The sequence below is a fragment of the Thunnus albacares genome, chromosome 9 (genome assembly GCF_914725855.1).
Source record: "Thunnus albacares chromosome 9, fThuAlb1.1, whole genome shotgun sequence".
NCBI lineage: Eukaryota > Metazoa > Chordata > Actinopteri > Scombriformes > Scombridae > Thunnus > Thunnus albacares.
In genome coordinates this window covers 25,761,584-25,783,346 of record NC_058114.1, presented here as the reverse complement: position 1 = coordinate 25,783,346, position 21,763 = coordinate 25,761,584, and the positions used below count along the sequence as shown (strand labels likewise).

The 21,763-nt window shown below is 41.7% G+C and overlaps 1 protein-coding gene across 20 annotated transcripts in view; it reads right to left on the bottom strand.

Annotated features, from left to right (window-relative positions):
- dab1a (DAB adaptor protein 1a) overlaps positions 1-21,763 on the bottom strand; it is a 239,874-nt gene that overhangs the window by 13,191 nt on the left and 204,920 nt on the right. For 13 of the 20 annotated variants that reach the window (XM_044360753.1, XM_044360755.1, XM_044360762.1 and 10 more), the window contains 7 exons: positions 17,234-17,373; positions 15,125-15,223; positions 9,382-9,513; positions 4,855-4,974; positions 4,352-4,390; positions 3,865-3,927; positions 2,431-2,484 (listed from right to left, as the gene is read on the bottom strand). In XM_044360753.1, the coding sequence (XP_044216688.1) occupies positions 2,431-2,484; positions 3,865-3,927; positions 4,352-4,390; positions 4,855-4,974; positions 9,382-9,513; positions 15,125-15,223; positions 17,234-17,373 (647 nt within the window). The remainder of the gene's footprint in view (positions 1-2,430; positions 2,485-3,864; positions 3,928-4,351; positions 4,391-4,854; positions 4,975-9,381; positions 9,514-15,124; positions 15,224-17,233; positions 17,374-21,763) is intronic. The other 7 variants (XM_044360769.1, XM_044360770.1, XM_044360765.1 and 4 more) reach the window with 6 other exon arrangements.

Sequence of the window (21,763 nt, the reverse complement as noted above, 5' to 3'; positions counted from 1 at the left end):
GGGCCATCATATCATATATCATTTCATACTAATCCAGGGTTTGAGGAGACTTGATGTGTTTGGCTTGTTGGTAATATGCTGACCTCTACATGTGGACTCTGAGGTAGCCAGGCGTCTGTTGATTCAACACTCTCAGTTCTTACAGGGTCAAGGGCTCAGTAGATTGAAATGGCCTTATGTGTGTGCATGTCTGTGTGTGTGTGTGTGTTTTATTGATTTGTCATCGTTTAAGAAGGTGACAGAGTAAATAACAGAAGAGATTGCTTTAGACAGGAGGTCGCGTTTCTGCCAGTGGTATCATTTCATCTGTCGTGTAGTGTACACACACAGAGACCGCAATGATCTCGTCTAATGCCGCTGTCCACTATCAATCCTCTCCTGCCAATGAAATAAACAGTAAATCCACTCTAAATAACAATGGTTAGAGGACTTATGCTGCCACTGGTCACTCCCCAATCAGTGATGTAAGAACATGTGCTATTGCTGCATTCATACCATGTTGGCAGATTGGGAAGTAGTAGAAAACATACACAGTGTTCAAGCATTATTTCAAGATTGTTAAACCAAATGCAATACCTGTGGTCAGTCCACATAAACAATAATGCTGCCTAAATTTGTGTAGTACATATATATGTATACTAGGACCAGTATCATTGTCTAGGCTATATAGCTCCAACAACATTGGATTTTATTTATATTCTACTGCCATCAACGGTAGCTTTGCTCTGTAGTTCTTTCTACTAAATGTGCGAATTTGTAGCTATCATAAATTCTCAGTTTCTCCTTGAGGCTGCTCACATTTACAATACGCAGCATTTTGACTGCTGATGGAAAAGACCTGCTGTGACATCACTGACTGAAGTGAACATGCTTGAAAGATTCAACCCATGGAGAGCAGCGCAGCGGCAGTTTTCAGCCCTCTTCAAGTCTGCATTTATCTTACAATTAAATAAAAATTATCCTCAAATTACAATACAAGCTGTCTGCCAAAAAAGAATTTCTTACATTTCTGTAATCCATTTATACTTCTATGATCCAGGGTTTATTTTACTCCCTCTGACTGACTGGGAAGCAGAAAAGACTTGAATTCTTCAAATTTAAACCAGAATGGACGACTAGTCCAATTGGTTGCACAACAAGAGAGAAATATTGTATTTGTTCACGTTCAGACACCTGCCAACACAAAGGCAATCCAAATAGCAGCATGTGTTGTGGGCTGGGTGAGGACAGAACAGAAATACTGTGGTGCCTGTAAGCTTCTTACCAAAGCTGGGGATAATAAGCAGCCAGAAAACTGTGAGACTGATTCCCAGCCTACCAAAATTCATAGAGCGGGATTCTGACTGCCAGTAGTGACGTGGAGGAGTCCAGTTTAGAGGTTTAAGGATGAAAGACCCGCTGCAGCGGAGTACACACAGAGATGGTAGGCTTTGACTGGACTGAGGGAATACTGGACTACAGGATAGCAACATGGGATGAAGTGTGGAAATCCATTATGCACAGACATGCACATAAACTCTTACAACCTGACACCAACACACACAGACATACGACAGCAGCCTGGTTATTGTGACTGTGGAGTTTTTAGCAGATTAAATCAGGCAGCAATATAACTAGCACCTTTATAGACAGATAAAGAGCAGCTGAGTTATAGTGCAGCCTGCCGGTGGTCAAGGTCATCTTTCATTATAACCACTAGCAGCGGGAGCCAATAACTAAAGCTTAAAGATATACCACACACACAAGTACTGTACATTCACACGCAAATTGTGATATAGATTTTCAATGTAACTTATATGCATGAACAGGTTGAAAAACGTCCTGATATATAAATTCAAAAATATGAGGTCATGCACATATAGCACATATATAGTCAGGCTTATATTTTACATCCATTAATAGAAAGATATGACAGTGACAAAACGTGTGTTCCACGCAATAAGGGATCAGGTCATGCAGGTTTATACTGGATTCACCACTGGCAAACCATAGCCAGGCATGCTTTGTTGAGCAAACTGACATGACACAAGCAATCTCTCTCTCACACACACACATACACACACACACACAGTATCCAAGTCAATCATAAGGAGCAGGCACCACGGAGCACAAGGCGCAAGGCACCAGCCACCACAGCTACAGCACAAGCAGAAGAGTAGCACAGCACACTGCACAAGGCACTGGGTCCCAGCAAACCTCTCAGGGAAAAAAACCACAGACACACTGGATGACTGTGTGGGAGATATGTTACAAGGAAATAGCATCACTGCAAAAATTAGAGCTTCACGAGGCTCTAAAAGGAGACGCCATCAAAGGAAAGGCTTTACACTGAGGAGAATCAAGTAATGGTGGGACATCTGAGAGGTTTGTCTGAGAAGGGGAGGCAGGCTTGAAGGGTAGTGGGACACCGGCAAACACATGGTCACTCACTGGGTGTCGCTTTGGGACGTCATAGACCCCTTCCTTCTGCTGACTGGTGGGAACCTACACAATCGGCCAATAGAGTCAGAGAACAGCCAAGAGAGCCTGTTACCTCTGGATTAATCAAACAATGACAAAGTCTTTACACATCACTGTTACAGCACTGCGACACACTGGATGCCAACACAGAACCCTGGAACCTGGCTGCTCAAGAATCAAATCAATCACTAGTATTGAGAGAGAGAGAGTGTGTGTGTATGTGTGTGTGCGCAGTCATAATCAGAATTAAAATCTGTGGAGTGAGAACTCATCTACTAGGCTAATCAGTAGACTATCAGCCTGCAGTGATGGTCTCTCTCTCTCGCTTTCTCCCTAATAAAGAATGGATAAGGCTGCTTATCACACCCACAGACATGTAATAACTCAGATTGTCACACACATGGAGACGTGTAATATCTCTATGTCACACAGGCAGATAGATTTGACAGTGTGTGCAATGAGAAGAAACAATAAGCACTGATATGTATCAATCCTGGAATTCCTATAGTTTGGTTTCTCCTACAGTTTGAAACAACGGTGACACAATGTCTGAAGTGAAGTTTTATTCTTCTCTAGTAGGATGTGCCCTAATCAGACTGTGCGGTAAATGAAAAATAGCACTGATGAAGAATGTGGATATCTATCTAGCACAGCCTGTCCCATTCTCTCAATGCTCTGTTTACTCCTTTCACATGTTTATTTCCAGAAGCTTCCATCTTTATTCATACATTAGTTCCTCTGTGGCTGGAGGCTGGCTGAGGCTCACGTTTCTTACGCCTGATGTGTGTGGGGGTTTGTTTGTGTGTGTATGTGTGTGAGCGCGTTTCTCTGTTTGTTTATGTTTGTGCACGCGCCAGCACTTCGTCTATTTTCAATCCATTTTATTTAAAGATCAAACGAGAGGCTGGTGATTAATCTTTCTTTCCCCCCGCTTTCTTTCATCTCCTCAGGAAAAGAGGGAGGGGAGAAAGAGAGGAGGGGTCCGCCTTCCACACAGGCAGGAATAACCTCCACATCCCCTCCACACACACATACACACACACCGTACCCTCCCCCTCTTCATCCCTCGGAGGTCTACCCACGCCTCTGAGGAGTGCACCCAGAGAAAGGCTTGTCTCCCTGGGGTAGCTGGGTTTAGCTATCAGGGCCCTCTAGAGAGTGTTGGCTGGTTGTTCGCCTCTGATTCTTACAGTCTTTTATTTCCTGTATCTACATTTTTTTTCAGTTCAAAAAGACGTTTTCGGAGCAAACCACAGCATATTTATCCCATAACCAGCATTTATTGGCCAGCAAATTTAAATGCTTTGTTGGCAGCTTCACCACAGTGTGTATAATTTACAGCTGACTACAAGATGATGAGGATATAACTGAGACACAAGCGAAAAAAGTCAAGCTTGTGAGTACCTGATAAATGCTCTCTTCTGATTGGTCACGGATGGGCTCGTGTCCCGCCTCAAACACAATGTACTACAACATCAGCAGCAGAGGGAAGACAGGAAAAAGAAGTAAGAGAGAAATTGGAAGATAAAGAAATTGAGAGAAAAGTGGTGAAATTGCAGAGGTGATTAGTCAAACAGCATTGTCAATAGGTTCTCATTAAAAAAAGCAGTTAAAGAAAAGATTGGGGTCAGACAAGGAGGGGAGTTTAAGCAGCGAAAAATTCACAGCAGCTGAGAAAACCAACAGATCTTTCAGCTAATCAGGCACCCTAACTGGCAGACATGCACACAAACACACGGTTACGGACCGATGAAGAACGCCTCCTCGTGTAGACATCTGCCCCACTGTAACCAAACAGGGGCTGTCTCCCCACAGTGCACACAGAGAGGAGCAAGCTGACTGGCTAGAATGCAGCAGGTGAAAGCAGCGGTGTGATTGGTCAGGAAGTTACCTGGTAGACTGGGTCCTCCAGATCCTCCTCCAGTATTGTCTGCAGATGAGTGGCGGCAGGAAAGAGAGGGAGAGATCAAACGGGGAGAAAAGAGGAGCAGAGGGGAGAAGACAGGAGAGAGGGAATAGGCGGAGAGTTAAGCCCGTGGAGTAGAAAGAGTAGGCGGAAAGCACAGCAAGACATAGCAGCTTCCCAGCATTCAGATAATCGTTTGGCAATCATTAGAGAGAGACAGAGACAGAGAGATAAAGAGAAATTAAACAGCAGAGATGTAAAGAAGACAGAAGAGAGTAAGGTGAAATAAGCACAATGGGCAGATGGTGCCACTGATGAAACCTGAAAGTGAGTGCTCTGTATGTCATTCGCCTGGTTTGATGTTTTTTTTTTAAGTCTTACTTGACTTTACTGTCAAGAGTCTCTCAGATGAAGCTCATTATACTCATGGCAGATGATTAAGGTAAGTGTAAAAATAGGCAAAAACTGATAACAGCTGGTAAGTGTACCTGGTAGACCGCCTGCTCACACTGCTTGTCTTTCTGGGCCTTCTTCTCCATCTCCTCTCTCTGCTTTATCTCATAGATGAGCTGGAACAAGTCCCGCAGGTCCAGAATCACAGGCTCAGCCTAGGAAGACAAGGACACATTATCCACCCATTAAAACATTGGCGTAGCAGGGGTCCTGACAGAGGGCTCCAGCAAAAAAAGTTGAACTGCAATGCAACATTATTCAGCAGTGCACAACGTTGGCCAGTTGATAACTTTGTGACAGATTACTTTGTCATGCTAACGGAGTATGTATATCATTGACCTCACAATCATAAAATTAGTGTTGCTTTGTCTTTACTATCATTAACCATTGTTCAATGTTTTGGCAGCTGATAAGCCTTCAAACTCAGGGACATATTACTCAAACTAGCCAAGTAAAAAATTTTACTTTCTCACTTGGCAACACACCCCAGAAGTCCAACCGATAAAATGAATCAGAGATACCTGACTGAGTTGTAGACAGCTGGTTATGGATCATCAGGTCACAAGCCTGAAACAATGTGGAACACCAATGGGATGTTTTTGTCCAATAGCATACTTAATTTGTGAATTTTGGCTTGTAGGAATGTATCAGCATTGATAAACACAGAAGTTGGTTTGTCCAAAATTGTGACTGATTCTGTTTTCTGTGCTTTTATGATTACTTTAACATTAACCAATCCATGCAGTGTCAGTGAATCATCACAGAGAGTGGCAGACTTTGTGAATTTGCTGCCTACGATTGGGATCTTAAAACCAGGCTAAGGCAAAACCTTACCGCACACAAAGACACACTCATCAGAAAAGGTCATATATGTACTTACCTGCACAATCACTACATACTCTATTCCTTCTCTAGCCAGCCCTGGTTCAGACTGTGACAAGAGACAGTGACTTATACTAGCCTGTTGTACCTTTTACCACCTCTCTTGTTAGGGGAGCAAAAGTAATAACAACAAACCAGTAAGATGACTCATAACTTATAACTACTGTCACAGCACAACAAAAACGAGTTGTATAGTACAATAGCGTTTCAGACATAATGAATTATTGCCTGGAGCTATGTGAAGGGTACCTAGAGTTCACAGACTGAGCGCTGCCTTGCATAGAGTTGCTCTACTTCAGTGTTGTCTTTCTGCAAGATGTTCTCAGCCACATATTGCTCATGACAGAGACACTTGGGTAAACGGTGGCTCCTGCTGAGCCAACAGTGAAACATATTGTCACTGTCAGAGTCAGATCATCTTTGCTTTGACAATACATGCTCTAATCTCCATCTTTTCTCTCACTTTTTTTATATTCCTCTTTCTCTACTAAAATTTCGAGGTAAGAGAAGACATAGAGAGCCGAGACAAGCACTGAATTTTAGAACCGTAAAAGTAGAAAGCTTCGAGGATGATCTAGGATGAGTGGCTAGCTTATAGGACCATAGAGATGAGCTAACCTCAGCACTCTTGATTCAGAGGACTAATTCAGAGCCTATGGCAACAATGACGAATGATTTTAACAAAAAGTAGTAATAGATATATTAATAATAATTTACTGCAGGTACTCTAAGAAAATCTGCACAGATCAGGATTGGGTGGGGGAAGGGTGGAGGTGGGATGAATTTTGATGCTACAGATTTCCCCTTTTTGCCCAAATGAAATAGAATTTACCTAACCTGCCTCATCTAAATCAAATTCAGGTAGTGATTTCCTACAATTCCTAAAATGCCTTTTGAACTTCTTACAGGAATAATCACACAGTAAAAACCAGGAGGCAAATGTCAAAATGGGCAAACTGGTACTCTGCAGTATCTCTGATTCCTTATTTAAATTTATAATTGTTGAACCCTGGTGCCAAATGGTGAACTCAAAAAGTATTTGCTCCTTGACACCACAGATGATTTGGAAAATTAAAAAGAACATTTTGCCACTAAAGTAAAACATCCTGTACTGTAAGTATCCTAAGAAAACGTTTTAGTCACACAATCTACATTCAGTTGGTTATCCAGGGTAAAAATGAGTCATCAAACAACAACAACCAAAAGTGTACAATATACTTTGCACATGAAAAACTAGATGATTTTTAAAGGTGTTAACACGCTTTAGGCTGGACTTTTCCATTAGGAGTGAAATATAAAGCTTGTTACCTACAACAAGTGAAAACTCTGCCCAGAGAAAGCTACACTCTCCAATGATGGCTAAACCACATTACCACTACATTATTTTTCATTTGTTGTTTATGTGTTCATGCTCAAAATCCATCATCATTCTTTCAAATCTATCAAAGAGATGAAAATAAGAGATAACAACAACTTCAGCTTTGTGGACGTGTTCTGGACCGACTCTCAATGTAGACTTTAACAAATAGACCTTAATTACAATGTTACTTTTCACAAATGTTGTGATGTAGACTGTGATGTACTGAGAGAATGACTCTGCAGACTGACCATAGAGAACAAGTATCAGTCTTCTCCTCCGCAATGACTCCTCTAAAAGTTGATAAACTAGAATGCCTCCACCAACTGGTCAAGTTACCGTTTACATTCATGTCTGTCCAGACTCATATAATATTTGTAGTGAAGACTTCGGTATTAAGTGTATTCTCCTTGTATGTGTTCACGTGTTTGGCCAATAAAGATGATTCTGATACAACACAAAGTTGTAGCCACGACAGTAGACATTGATTCAGATATGGATGCCGCTGCAAAGAAGCTACAAATTCTAAAAGGTGGATGCTTCAAACACATCTTCAACATGGCAGTACAGAACATCTAAACAATCACCACAGTTTCGAGGTGGAGACCCAAGATTAGTGTCACCAATTCAGTATCCGACCAAATGTGAAATGTGTTCACAATCTCTCCTTCTGTTCCTGAGTTATGGTGTTGAATAAAGGCCAGAAAAGTGTTTATGCAGAACATTATGATGTCACAGTGAAGTTGACCCTTGACCTTCTGGATATAAAATGTCATCACTACATCGTTTTATCCTACTAGAAATTTGTGTGAAACTTTGTCATAATTAGTGTATGAATTCTTGAGTAATGGCCAAAAATGTGTTTTGTGAGGTCACAGTGACCTTTGACCACCAAAATCTATTCAGTTCATCCTTGAGTCGAAGCGGATATTTGTGCCAAATTCGAAGAAATTCCTTCGAGGCGTTCATGAAATATCGCATTCACGAGACTGGGATGGGATGGACGGATAGACGGACAACCCGAAAACAATTACGATACATAACACGATTTTCTTGTGCTAGGACTTTGAGTTGAACGGTAAGCCAATTACTTTTGAATGTACTCCTGAATTGAGCTGTTCGAAACAACCTTAAGTCTTCGTCTTCTTCATAACGACAGAGACGCTTAGTTAATTCACATCAAAGTGGTTACGTTCCAATTACAGCCTCAGCCGTAAGCTATGTGCTTCCATCCCTCTCATTGTCTGTTCCACAACTAAGAGTCCTAGGTGCAAGCAATGTCTGGTTCAAATCCTGAAAACAGGAGTAAAATATAATTGTGACCTTTTCTCGGGTACACAGCAAGTAAATTACATTATTGGCCTTTTTTCAAGATTTTTTTGTGTGGCATTTTTGCGTCTATTGGATAGTGTGCAGTGAGGTGGCAGACAGGAAACAAGGCGAGAGAGAGATGGTCATGATATGCAACAATGGTCGCTGGTTTGAATCGAACCAGGGACGTTGCAGTTATGTGGCATGCGCAGTAACCATTCAGCTACTGGGACACTCTGTAAGTGATAGCTTAGTTGACTGATGAGAACTTAGCCTTTTGCTACACTGTTCAGCAGGGAAGCATTTGGTGAGTACAAGTCTGGCTGCTGTATATATGGAGTACAGCCTGATGTGTGTGTGTGTGTGTGTGTGTGTGTGTGTGTGTGTGTGTGTGTGTGTGTGTGTGTGTGACTGTGTGTATCTGTCTAAGTCAAAGAGCCACGGTTCATGCCCTAGGAGGATGGATATGCCATTAGAGTTGGTGACACACACTCAAACCCTCATCGACTCACTATGGGAAATCAATATGGCTACAGAGCGAGCCAGCTGGATCCAGACTAAACAAGCCAAGCACACAGACATAACAACAGCGACAACAATCATAACAGGTACAAAAGGGGTGCTCAATATCACATAGAGTGTGTTGCTGCAGGGCTGAAGTTGAGCCCTTTCACACACAGAAACATACACACAAAACCTAGAGCTCTACAAAGTAAACTGTCGTTTGATGAACGGCAAAAAGGGACATGAGCTGGTGTTTAAGGGTCCTTATCTAAATGTCAAGAGGTTCATCCTACTAAGAAGGCCCCCATGAATGACACATTAACCTACATTCAACGGGTATGTGGCAAAACATGTACAAACACTTGCTAAGCACACTTAATTATTTTTTCTTTGTATTTTATTGTACTATGGACCCCCCATGAGCTGTGTCCTTAATACATTCTGAATTTAAATGTACTACACACACACACACACATCTGTACACAGTTTCCTACAAACAGACACTGACCGACTGTGCAGTCTTGATAGCTACGAAGCGGTGGTTCCCTTCCTTCCCGCAGACATAGCCAAAGGCTCTGTGGTCCGTGATGTCCTTGGCAATGTAGGAGATCTCATGGACCGCATGGTGGTGTTGAAGGACCTGAAAGAGACCATGACATACGATGTTTGATAACTCAACACAAGAACTACTACATAGTTCTTTTTCTTGAAGGATTATGACTTTATTCTTGTGATATTAATATTATAATATATATTAAGTTTTTCTCAAATCTTCTGACACAATTCTAATAACACACAACTTTTATTCATGAAATTTCAGAATACCCATAATGCCATTAGAAATGAATGAATATAAATATAACAAAACACAATAAAACTTGGTAGAAACATAAATAGGACATATCTCTCAAGTTTGACGCACTTCATATTTCCTCATTCTCTGGTGCCATGTAAAGCACTTAATGAAAATAATGTTTTGCAAATTGCACTTTGTGGATTAATTTGATTAAATTAAGTTTCTGATGTACAAAAGCAACATGGGGACATGAAGACACTACAAGATACAAGTGACACTTATTCTCGCACACACACACACACACACACACACACACACACACACACACACACACACACACACACAAAGATAGAAGTGCAATTGAAGAATTCACCAAACTACTGTACACTTTTCTAAAAACTCTGACCTGTTGGAAATGAAAAAAAGTCACATGCAATCTCCCCCAAGTGTACACACAGAAACAAGCACTCTGACACAGAGGTCTTGTATTCTATGTTAAACTGTTTCTAGCTCCCCTGCCCTCTCTAGTTTAGCCTGGGTGAGGAGTGCCAAGCTGGCATTGCCCGTGGCAGATGGCACTGTTTTTCCTGAGGACAGAGGGGGGATCAGTGACAATCACAGCTCGGCAAGCTGTCGACTTGATCACTTCATCTGTGCCCTCGCTCACAACACACACAAACACACACACATACACATTCACAACATAATATGCAATAGCCCTCTGTTAAGTCACACTAAATGTCTGCTTTGTTGTTATTGTCAATGCCAGCTGCATGCTGGGAGCAGAGACACACAGTTAACATAATGACCCAGTAGCCCTTGAGTGCATGCTAGGGGTTGGAGCTCTATACATCAGAGGCTAAACACACACATCTGCTTTCTTTGAAGCTACTTCAGAAGGAAGACATGGCAGCGTAGAATGACATCAACTTAACACACACACACACACACACACACAAACACATGCAAACAGCCCCAGCAGAAATAGATAATCATTGTATGAGTCATGTCTTCTAAATTTAATAATTAGAGTAATGGTTATTATTATCACCTCTGATTGACCTGAAAATGACAGCTAAGATGGTGCATGCACACGCACATGCGCACAAAACACACACACAAACACACGCACACATGCACACACAGCTCATTTGCAGAGCTTATTGAATTATCTCCGGGTGGGTGCCGAGGTGACAAAGAGGAACTCTGATTCAAAGAGAGCAGAGAATGAGATGACTGCATAAATTCAACTGCTCTACCTCATCATGGTAGCGAGTACAGCTTGCAGAGTAGAAACAATTTACATATACAGTCAGTCAGTACCTACGTTGTCAGGTTTCTAGTGCTGAAAAGCTTCCACAGGTGGTCACATCACAATCATCCCATTCCAATTTAAATGAGCTTGCCAAGAAGGGATGCATCTGCTTATTTTCATAAATGGTCATGCTTGCTTAACTGTTACTGGTACTGGTGCTACTGGCTGTTTATGATAGTAATTTACCCTGGCCTCTTATCAATATTATTGAAAAAGCATGATTACTGCCAATATTAAAATGACAACGAAACCTCCAATCAAAAATCAGTGTAGTCTGAAGAATAACCCTGTCGTATTAATAATGAAACTGAGTATGAAATTGACTTTGCAATTTGATTTTCAAATTGGCAGGCAATGTACTGCCTAAAATTAAATGTAAAAATGCAAACTGTGCTTTTAGACATACATTTTTTTCCAACTTGAAATTTTTAATTTAAATTTTTTATCATGTTATGCACACACGTGGCAAATTAAATGTTAATGTGATTTCAGTGTATTATTGTCAATCTTGGACTTCTGCAGCCCTCAAACAACTCAACTGTCCAGTTTTGGTGATCACATGATAAGCAGAATCCTTCTTTATTTACTGCAACCAGTCTGAACCTTTGCTGCTGTATTCCCTTAAAGGTTCTACTGTAAACTATTGGTGTACTGAGCTGTTATTTGCTCACTTAAAGCTGGAACAAATTTCATTATTCTCTTCAAATCTCTCATCTATGAGATATTTTTACTGACAAGGCCGACTGCTGTTTCTTGCAAAAACATTTTAAAATGTTTTTTGTTACATCATTCTTTGGAAAGTTTGAACAGAACAGTGAGGTACAGGAGTCCGCTGTCCGCTAGATGTGTCTGCTAGAGCCGACACATCTGGCAGCATCAACTATCAGATGCCACTCAAAGTTGCTTAAATAGATGCACTCTCAGGGGAAGTGAATTCTTTGTAAAAACAGGTGGTTGTATCAAAAAAGTTGATATGACTGCATACTCTCTCTTTCTCTCCAGCACTGTTGATATGCACTACTAGTGTCTCTCACAATCTCACACACACGGTGTCAGTGTCTCGGAGAGACTCTGGGCAGAATGCCCTTCAGCAGTTGCTGGCCAGTGAACCAAGATATTCCCCGCTATGCTGGGAGTGGGGAGGGAGGAGAAGCAGCAGCAGGATACTGACTCTCTCTCCTCCTTGCTCTTCGCATCTCCCTCCTGGAGGGGAGACATCATCACAGAGCCTGCGGAGGCTGTCCAGTCTCCAGCCAGTAGGACAGGACTGAGATTAGCGGTTAGCTTTGAGGTTTAATTAGTTCTTTGCAAGAGGTAGCACTGCTGTGGTTACTCATACAGAGCTCTCTGTCAGTCACTAACACACATACATACACCTAAGTTGGACTGTACCAGTATTTTTGATTATTAACAGTTTGCACACTGTAGTCCAGAGAGAGAGCAAGAGAAGGAAAGTTAGAGAAAGAGTGAAGAAGAGACAAACATACAGATAATGAAGTTCCTAAAATAAAGCTCCTCTCTCTCCTGTTTGTCTCAATTTTTTACACACACGCACACACACACATACACACTCATACATACACCTGACAAACCCATTTATCTGCTTTCTGACCTTCTCTCATGGCATGGAATACACAGGGAAACTCCAATGTCCCATTGAAACCCATCTTGAGTCTCACTTCCTGGCATTCTTGCTATGACACCCTCTGGTCCACACCTTCTGTCAATTCCCACAATTCATTCTCTAAAGCTAGACCCTCATTTAATCCTCTCGTTCCTCTGTGGCATGCTCTGTTGTTAAAGTTAAACCTGATTAGACCCAACGTGAATGTATGGAAGCGTCTGGCAGTAAATACTAGTGACACTAGCTGCATCTCTCCTTTGTCTTGTTAGCCTTGCTGAAGTTGCATCTCCATCCATATGAATAACTTTGCTCCAGGGTATGTCCTTTCCTCGATGTTTACTTTTTTTTTTTTTACATAGTCCTCTCTGTTGGCTGAACTGAACTAATTTGATCTTTCTGATTTCATCCTGTGAGGGAGCAGCAGGCCGGTGAGCTCAGCCTTTCACTCTTGTGAGTTCTTGACCTGACGTGGTGCAGTGGCCCTGATGAGACTGGCAAAAAGGGCTTAGGAGGGTGGTGCACTCGTATGTCTGCGTGTGTGTGTGTGTGTGTGTCTTGGAGCACTGAGAGAGAGGCTGACAGAGAGAGAGACATGCTGGCCTGCCCTATGTTAGATTAATGTCTCTCCTCTTCTTCTCCTCCATCTCAAGCACCACCTCCCTCCATCCTGTACGACCTTCCCTCCTCCAAGAGAGAGACCATCCATCCTTTCGTTCACCCATACATCCATCCGCCCATCTGGCTGACTGATGCACAGGAGGGGAATGAGACTGTCAAGATCCCTGAACCTCAGCAGAGTCATTCTCTCTCTCTCTATGTCTCTCTCTCTCTCTCCCTCCCTCCCTCCCTAGCCATTAGGAGTGGTTGAAGGACTGATAGTAAGGACAGCATATCTCTATAGTTAATATTAATGTGCGGAGACAGAGGACAAGGTCTCCCTGTAGAGAGCTTTACTTTGACATATGCTCACTGATTCTACACCTATCCCTCTAACTCTGTTTCAGTCTGTCTCTGTCCCTCCCAACCGTCCTCCCTCTATCTGTCTTTTTCACATTCTTCTTTTCTCTCTCCTTTTCTTTCTTGGCCTTTCCCTCTATATCTTCTCCCCTTTGACTCTACAACTCCCTATCTATAGCTGGTTCTTTCTCTTTATCCCTCTCTATCTTTTGGTGTAGAGTTTGAGGTGTAAGGATGGGGAACGAGACAAAGAGAAATGAGGGTTATAAAAAGAGGAATGAAGGATTGGACTGTTGAGGGATGAGTTTGGCTGCATGCAATATGGCTGCCATGTGGGAGGCCACTGGTTACTGTGTCCTGCCTGCCTGATACCCTGCACTTCTGAATTACTGCTGGATACACACACACACACACACACACATACACACAGTGACATCCAGCTCCTGTCGAGGTGTAAATCTCAGGCTTACCACGTCAGCTACTAAAGCCAGGTGCAGAGCAGCAAGCTTCATTCTGTATTTTAACCAGACTGCAGATTCACAATCAGACTGACAGCCAGACAGAGTGAAACAGGTAGCACACATTGTATATTTAGATGATGTCACAACAGCAGTTAATGCTGTATTATGTTTTCCAGCTGCCAAAATAAAAAAAATATATATAACATGCACAAAGGATCCTAATAGACAATGAGCAAACCGAGCCATGCACCTTAATGGACTTTTAAGACGTTTTGGGGATTTAATGGGACACAAATTTTCCTTTATTGACAGATATCGAAGGCAAAATGGGCTGTTCAGTGAGGCTTCCCTCCAAGTATCCTAGGAAATGTAGGCATTATATTTCTTGCTCAAGGATACCGTGACAGGTATGGCCAGTTGGGGCATCAAACCTAGACAATACCTGTCAGAGGATCCTTAAGTAAGAAATTTAAAAAGAAATCACTTCGCTCTATTGCTCACTTTCCCTTGAGCTGTAAGAACACATACTATGCAGCAGCATTTAACAACTGAATACACAGTTTGTCTGTCCAGAGAATGTCTACTATATATGACAAGTCCTGTTAAATCCTATTAAATCTTGGAGTTTACATTCACTGGTTTTTGTGGAGTTTAGGTAATTCTAGGATCTAATTGGATAGTAAGAAAAAAAACGTCTGGCAAACTGATTGACAGAGGAAATTGAGAAAAAGATAACAACAAAAGACGAGGAGGAACGATAGCAGGTGGACAGCAAAGCTTCAATAGATCCAGTCGGTCAACCAGAAAAGCAGCCATGTACAATGGAAAATGCATAATCCAGGAGCATAATATAAAACCAGTGTTGTCGTTGTCTGCAGAGAGGCAGACAATGGGATAGCCATGTTCTCTCATCTACTGAGGCCTTGTTCTCAGGGTTTCAATTAGGGCCTCCTGATTTCCCCAGGGGTCCCTCCCTCTCATGGAGATGCCTCATTAACAGAGGAAACACACAGAAATGCTGTATGCAGGCACGCACACATGTACACAAACAAACAAACACACACACACACACACACACAAATTTGCTTCTGAGCCTACCCCTGACTTCTCATCAAAGATCTTGATCCCTCCAAAGGAAACAGTCAGAAACACTTTCTGTTTGTGTTCTCCTTTAGACCTCGCTGCTGCAGCTATACCCTGCGGACAGGAAGACACACACACACACACACACACAGAAATGAATTCAAAAAGCAATATTAGCAGCAGGACATGTACAGTGTATTGTATCTGCTGGCAAGGTTAAGTCTGTTACGACCCTCTCTTGGGCCACCTTGCTCTCTAATAAAACATTTGTTCTTATTTGATTATATACTAATCTTTTACTTGTCAATAACTGAACAAATACAGATGACGATCTCTCTGCAAAATCAGTAATTAAAAAAAGCATTTCATATTGGTATCACTCTAAAACCAACAAATCGTGGTGGGACATCAGTTTCTACACCCACAGTAGCCTCTATAGTCCATATGAAGTATTCAGAGCTGTGCTTGTGATGAATATTAACAATCATGACTTGGACAAAACTTTTTGCATAACTCTGGTGCTGAATATTTGGTAGATATTCATTTATTCAATACCTGGTACACCAAACAAACAACAGTACATTAAACAATATATTTGTGATTAATGGAAGAGGAAGAAAACTGGTTAGAAATGTACAACAATATTTTTCAAACACTGTATACTGTACTACTGTAAACTGTGACTACCAGTACATTAATATATTTTTAAATGTTAACATTGACAATAATATTATTTTCCATGTTCAAAAATATCCACTACATATTGAATGTCATGCAGCAACTTGAATTGTCAAAAAGCATTCTGGGAAATGTCAAAAATCAGTAATGACTGAAGAAGTAAACAAGGCAGGTACAGCAGAAAGTTAAATTGCAACATGACAACCTGACTGTCCCCTGAACATACCATAAGATATTGATGATTTATAACTCTATTACTGTATCTAAGTGAGGAATTTCCCCTTTACGTTCATCTCAACCCCATTTGCATAGGTGAGTCACAAAAGGAGAGGAAAAGAGAGGAGCAAGATCAGAGAATTGCGAGAGCTGGGGTAGCAGAGGGAGGAGCAGTGGGAAAGAAGAGGTGGAGAGATCAGAGAAAAAGAGTTGATGGATTTCCTGTCTGAATAAATGAGGAGGAGGGAAGCTGTTTGATCAATGAGCTGTCTATCCTCTCCTCACCCTTCTACACCTCAGCTGGATAGAGTTTTCACTACACATAAACAAAACGTAAATGTAATTTTTGCCAATTTAAATAAAGTATCTCCTGCAGAAATTGGATCCAATGTGTGTTAAAGGACAATTAATAATGAATAAGATGCTCTTTCAGACTCTTTCAACATACATTTGTACAAAAAAAGCAAAAATCTAGGCTTTGTATGAAGTTTCTGTTTATATTTTCTAGTGTAACATCATTTAGAAATGTGTTTTCCATATGCATGATACAATACAATATTTCAGATCAGCTTGTTCATTAGGATGTTATTTATAAATGAATTAAAAATGGCCTATTTTTCATCTTTATCCTCTCTCATCTCTCTCTCTCTCTCACCTATCATCCAAATTATTCTCCTATATGCCTTCTCTCCTCTGCTAACTGCCCCATCTGTCTCTCTCTCCCTCTAATTGTTCCTGTCCTTGCAAATGAGACATTCACCCCGATCCCCTTCTCATCCATATGGCTAACCTCCTCACTTCCCCCTGCACTGATCATCGTCGCCCCTACAAATTATAACGGCCCTATTTTTTATCTATCTTCTTCCACCCTTCTCCTCTGGCAAATTGCAACAAACTATACATGCATGCACATACACACAGGCACAGTTATGCTGTGATGTACAATACATGCATATTTAAAAGCGGAAGTTTAGAATATGCATGAAGTTAGAGAACTATTTATGGACCGACAACTGTGTTGGCTATTGATGTTCAGTGGTTTTTGTGGGTCATGGAACTTAATGTGGCTCTAAGCAATCATGTTACATTATTTCTGGGTGTTGAAGTCTTCCAAAGTCAGTCATTTTGTGCAACTAACATGCAAAGATGCAGTAAATTAAAAGAGCAAGAAAATGTTTTAATTTAAGACACACTGACAAAGAGAAAAGAGAAGAGAGAGACTTTCTTTACCTTGAGCTTCATCATCGAGTCCTGGCACAGTTTGTCTCCACGGGCTGCGGTGACCTCATCCAGGCCGATGAGCTTGGCCTTGTAGCGGACGCCATCGCCCTTAAAACGCCTGATGAGAGCCGCCTCGCTGCGATCCTGCCCTGCAGACACACATACACACAAACACTGCAGTTCACAGTACATCTTCCAGTCAAGGACCTCCATCTACCTCAGACCAGTGCTATTACCTTGGGATCATCAATCACATAGACCACAAAAGACTTCAACACTAATCTAACAAAAAAACAACCACAGCACAGGTCAAAGCTACTGATGTTAGCAACATCTTGGAATGTGACTAAATCAGATCGAAGGTATGCATGCATTGAACTGTGGTATCATATGAATGGCACTGGTCGATATACTCAGATGCATGAATCAATGTAGTTCAGAGGGATTAGAGTTGAAACTGTGACTGCTCTCCTCTTCGGCCATTTCTCTCGCAAAATAATGGCGTGACATTTTGCTCTTATCTCCCCTGTCTCCCGCACTCCTCCCTCCCTACTCACCCTCTATTGTGTGTGAGATTGTCAGCATTGTGTGCATGCATTGGTGAGTGTCGGCGTAGTCGCCGCGTGTTGACCTTGCTCTTGTCCAGGAAGTCTCTATGTTATCTCCTGAAGTGACTACTGCGCTCCTCTTCACACACAATACAGAGCAGAAAGAGAGAGAATGGCCACTAATAAGGCTAAACTTACGTCCTCTTTGTGTTGTACTCTCTCCATCTTTCTCCAATTCAGCTTCTCTACCCCTGACCTGCAGTGCGCAAACATTTCATCATAAAATATTGCATAGGGGACACACTCCTGCATCAGTGTGTGTCTCTGCATTGTGTTTCTCAGCGTGTATATGTGAGTGAAAGACTGCAAGAGCGATAGTGAGAGGGAGAGGCATAATGATAATGCAGCATATTCAGATAATATATTGAGGCATTAGTTCTGTACTCTATAACAGCGTGACTCTTGGAAGGTCATAGCCGGAGTGATGGAGAGGTCCCACTCCTCCTCTCCTCGTTCTTTCACACTCCCTCCATTCACACAGAGTCCCAACAGCATTGCAGTATACTAGAAATGAGCCCTTTAACCACAGGCAAGAGCATCATGTTATATGGCACTTTTGAATCATCTTTGTCCAACACTAATCTCCCACCTCCCCCGGCTTTGTCTGCTGGCTCGTATGCACACAAACACACACAAGCATGCCCATTTTTAAATGCTTCATTTGCATCACCTGAATTGAATCATATTTACACAGGATTTTAGAGGTTGGACAATGTTTAAGGATGGTTAAAGCTACAAAAGGCCTCATTAACAGAGAATAAAGAGGATTCTCTTGGCGGGATGGTGGGTTAGCCCTTGTGGTAATAGCCCTGAAATGTAAAAACTTCAAAAAGCAAGTCTTAAAAGTCCAAGGCTGCTAGAGACCATATTTGTGAAAATTCATTTGTCTGAGAATCCTTGTCCCATGTGAGGGGAAAAATGGGAACACTGTCTCAAAGAGAAAAACACTTCACTCTGTTTCCCATTGATAAAAAATAACACCCACCCACCCACACACACACACACACACACACACACACACACACACACACACTCCAATATGGTGTGAATGAGCTCATCCCTCTGAATCATTGAACAGACAAACACTCAGTCACAGTCCTACTTGGAGTAAATCATGATTGTCTGCCTCAAAGTCTTTGGAGACAAAAGTGCTGCAGAACATCTGTCCTTATTTTGGAGAGAGTGAGACAGAACAGCGGCGCCGCTCTCTATTGTGTCACGTCTCAGTTGGGCTGAGATTAGAGTAAGTGATTAAATCACCGGAGGATTGTTCTGTTCAACATGGAGACGTTTGAAGACATTTAAATATTGCCTTCATTAAACTTGAAACAGTCCCGTGAAATGTGCATACGGGCGAGTACACACATAAACAAGTGAGTTAAGAGCAACAATCAACAGTTATGATGACACCCGCCACCCCACCTGCTTCCCCCTGCGTCAATACATTAAACATGAAGCTGCTGTGAGTAAAAAACCTACTCGTATTTCTTTCACATCGGAGCATGAGCTGTCAGGAGACACAACTGCTTTAAATCTCTTTAACTGCTTGTGAGAAACAAACCAGGAAATCTTGATTTGATTTGCTGGATGAAGTTAAATTTGACAAGGGGTGTTTCTTACAGCTAACAACCAATGTTGGGCGATGTTGCAGCCAAAAAAACACACTTGTGAATTGAAAATCATCCGATTCAAAAAAAAGGGGGTGAAATGAGATGCTTTGAATTGTACAAATGAAACAGCTATGCTCCTTTAATTATGGAAAACTGAAAAGGGTTTTGAATATTTCTTTCTCTTTCACTTAAATGATGTAATTTGATCTGAATTTTTATGCACTAGTGTGAAGATTCATGTCTTCATTATAAATCATCCGTGCTGCACAGGACTTGTATGAGTGTTAAATAACACTGTTTGTGTCCAGCTGCTTTTGTTTCTCTGGAACAGCAGTTTTCATTTGAGTTTGACATTTGAGACCTGCTCCCTCCATCTGCATCCATCACCATTACTGCTACTATACTTAGCACACAGAGAGAGAGAGAGAAACAGAGAGAGAGAGAAGTCGAGAAAGGCCAAGAGGGAAAGAAGGAGAAGTTTATATTATTACCTTTTGGAAGCAAATTCCATGAAAGACCTCCCTGTGAGTGTGTGTGCATGCGTGTGTCAGCAGGGGAAGCATTCAGTCTGCTGTAATTAAATGTCCACTATTGCTGTAACTCTGCTGAGCTTCAAGGCAACTAATGAAAGAATCTTCCGTTTCATCTGTCATGGCTGCTCCATACACACGTGTGCACACATACATATCAGATCATGGTTACTTTTGGGGACATTACATAGACTTACATTTATTTCCTGGAGACTTACCCTAACCATCATCACTACTTGCCTAACCTTAATTACTGACCCAAAAATATGCTTTTTCCCAACTGGGTACACAGTTTTTGTCCCCAATTAACTGGTCTTAAGTCTGAAATTTGTCCCCTAAAGTAGCCTATGACAGACCACACACACAAGCTTCACGTCTTTCTCTCTCACACACAGAAACACAACCATGTACAAACTCATGTTCACACACATCTTACCTACCATACCATAACACTAATGAAAGAATCTTCAAGTGCATCAGTCATGGCTGATCCACAGGTGAACACACACACACACACACACACACACACACAGACACTCTTTCACACCAAGCAGCAGCCTTCAGGGCTGAAAAATGAAGCCAAAGCAAAGTGCCCAAAACTACAGTTCCTTGAATGGCCAGTTGAGGCTGACTCCAAAGCGAGTCAATCCCCACAGACCCCCATGTTAAAATGCCCAACTTCACAGAAGAAATACAAGGCTGTAAACATGTTTACAGCCTGGTACAAAGAATGGTTTTGGACTTTATTGCTAAATTCTGCGTTCATTACAATTGCATGGGGGGTGAATTTTTATATAACTCTCCCATTTAAATTTTTATTAAGGTTTAAATTCATGCACAGATAAGGGCCACTTTGAGTGACATGACAGGCAAGTCGCTACCACGGTGACAACATTGGTTTGGTAATGTAACGATGGCATAACCCCAGATTTACAGAGTGTAGGTGTAGCCGTAACCATCGCTAATTCAGTATGTTTTCAGTTCATGAAAATTATTGGTAACATTTTGGTCGCCTAAAAAAGTCTTGCTCAGTGTTTGGTTGTACTAAAAGACCCTGTGAGGAGTCAGATGTTCAGGTTTTTCCAGTAAGTTAATTTTGTTTAATGGTTTTAAGCCTGTTTTTTGCAAATGAAAATTAGCATTAGCATTATCACAGTTAACCATAGTAAAGTAATAGTGCACAGTGCTAACCAAGCTAGCAGCTAGCATTAGGGTCAGCTCCACCCTCTCATCAAAATATGGTCACCTCTGGCCCCAAAAATCCAAGATGGCAGCGGTCAAAATGCAAACTTAAGGCTTCAAAATGGGAGTTCACAAACCAATGGGTGACGTCACGGTAACTACTTCAATTAGTTTTTACGGTCTATGTTTTACACGTTCACACATACATACTTTTCTCACACCTGCACAATCTTGCATTACAGTGCACACCAGTGTCATAATATCTTGAGTTCAGCTTTTTAAGCTACAGTAAAGTAGTTGTACAGGATTGTGTGTGTGTGTGTGTGTGTGTAAGGACTTGGTATGCAGGTTTGGTTTGACTGAAGCAACAAGCAGAGAGGGAGGGAAGGACATAAAGCGGAGAGCAAAGGATGGAAGGAGGAACAGAACGTGATGGATGGATGAATGAGCGAGGCCTCCATTGGATAAATGTCACTCAGGATTAGAGCGTTATGACAGGCAGAACCCCCCTGACTCTCTCTCTCACTCACTCACTCACTCACACACACACACACACACGCACACACACACACACACACACACACACAGGTGATAGATGGCAGGTGACTG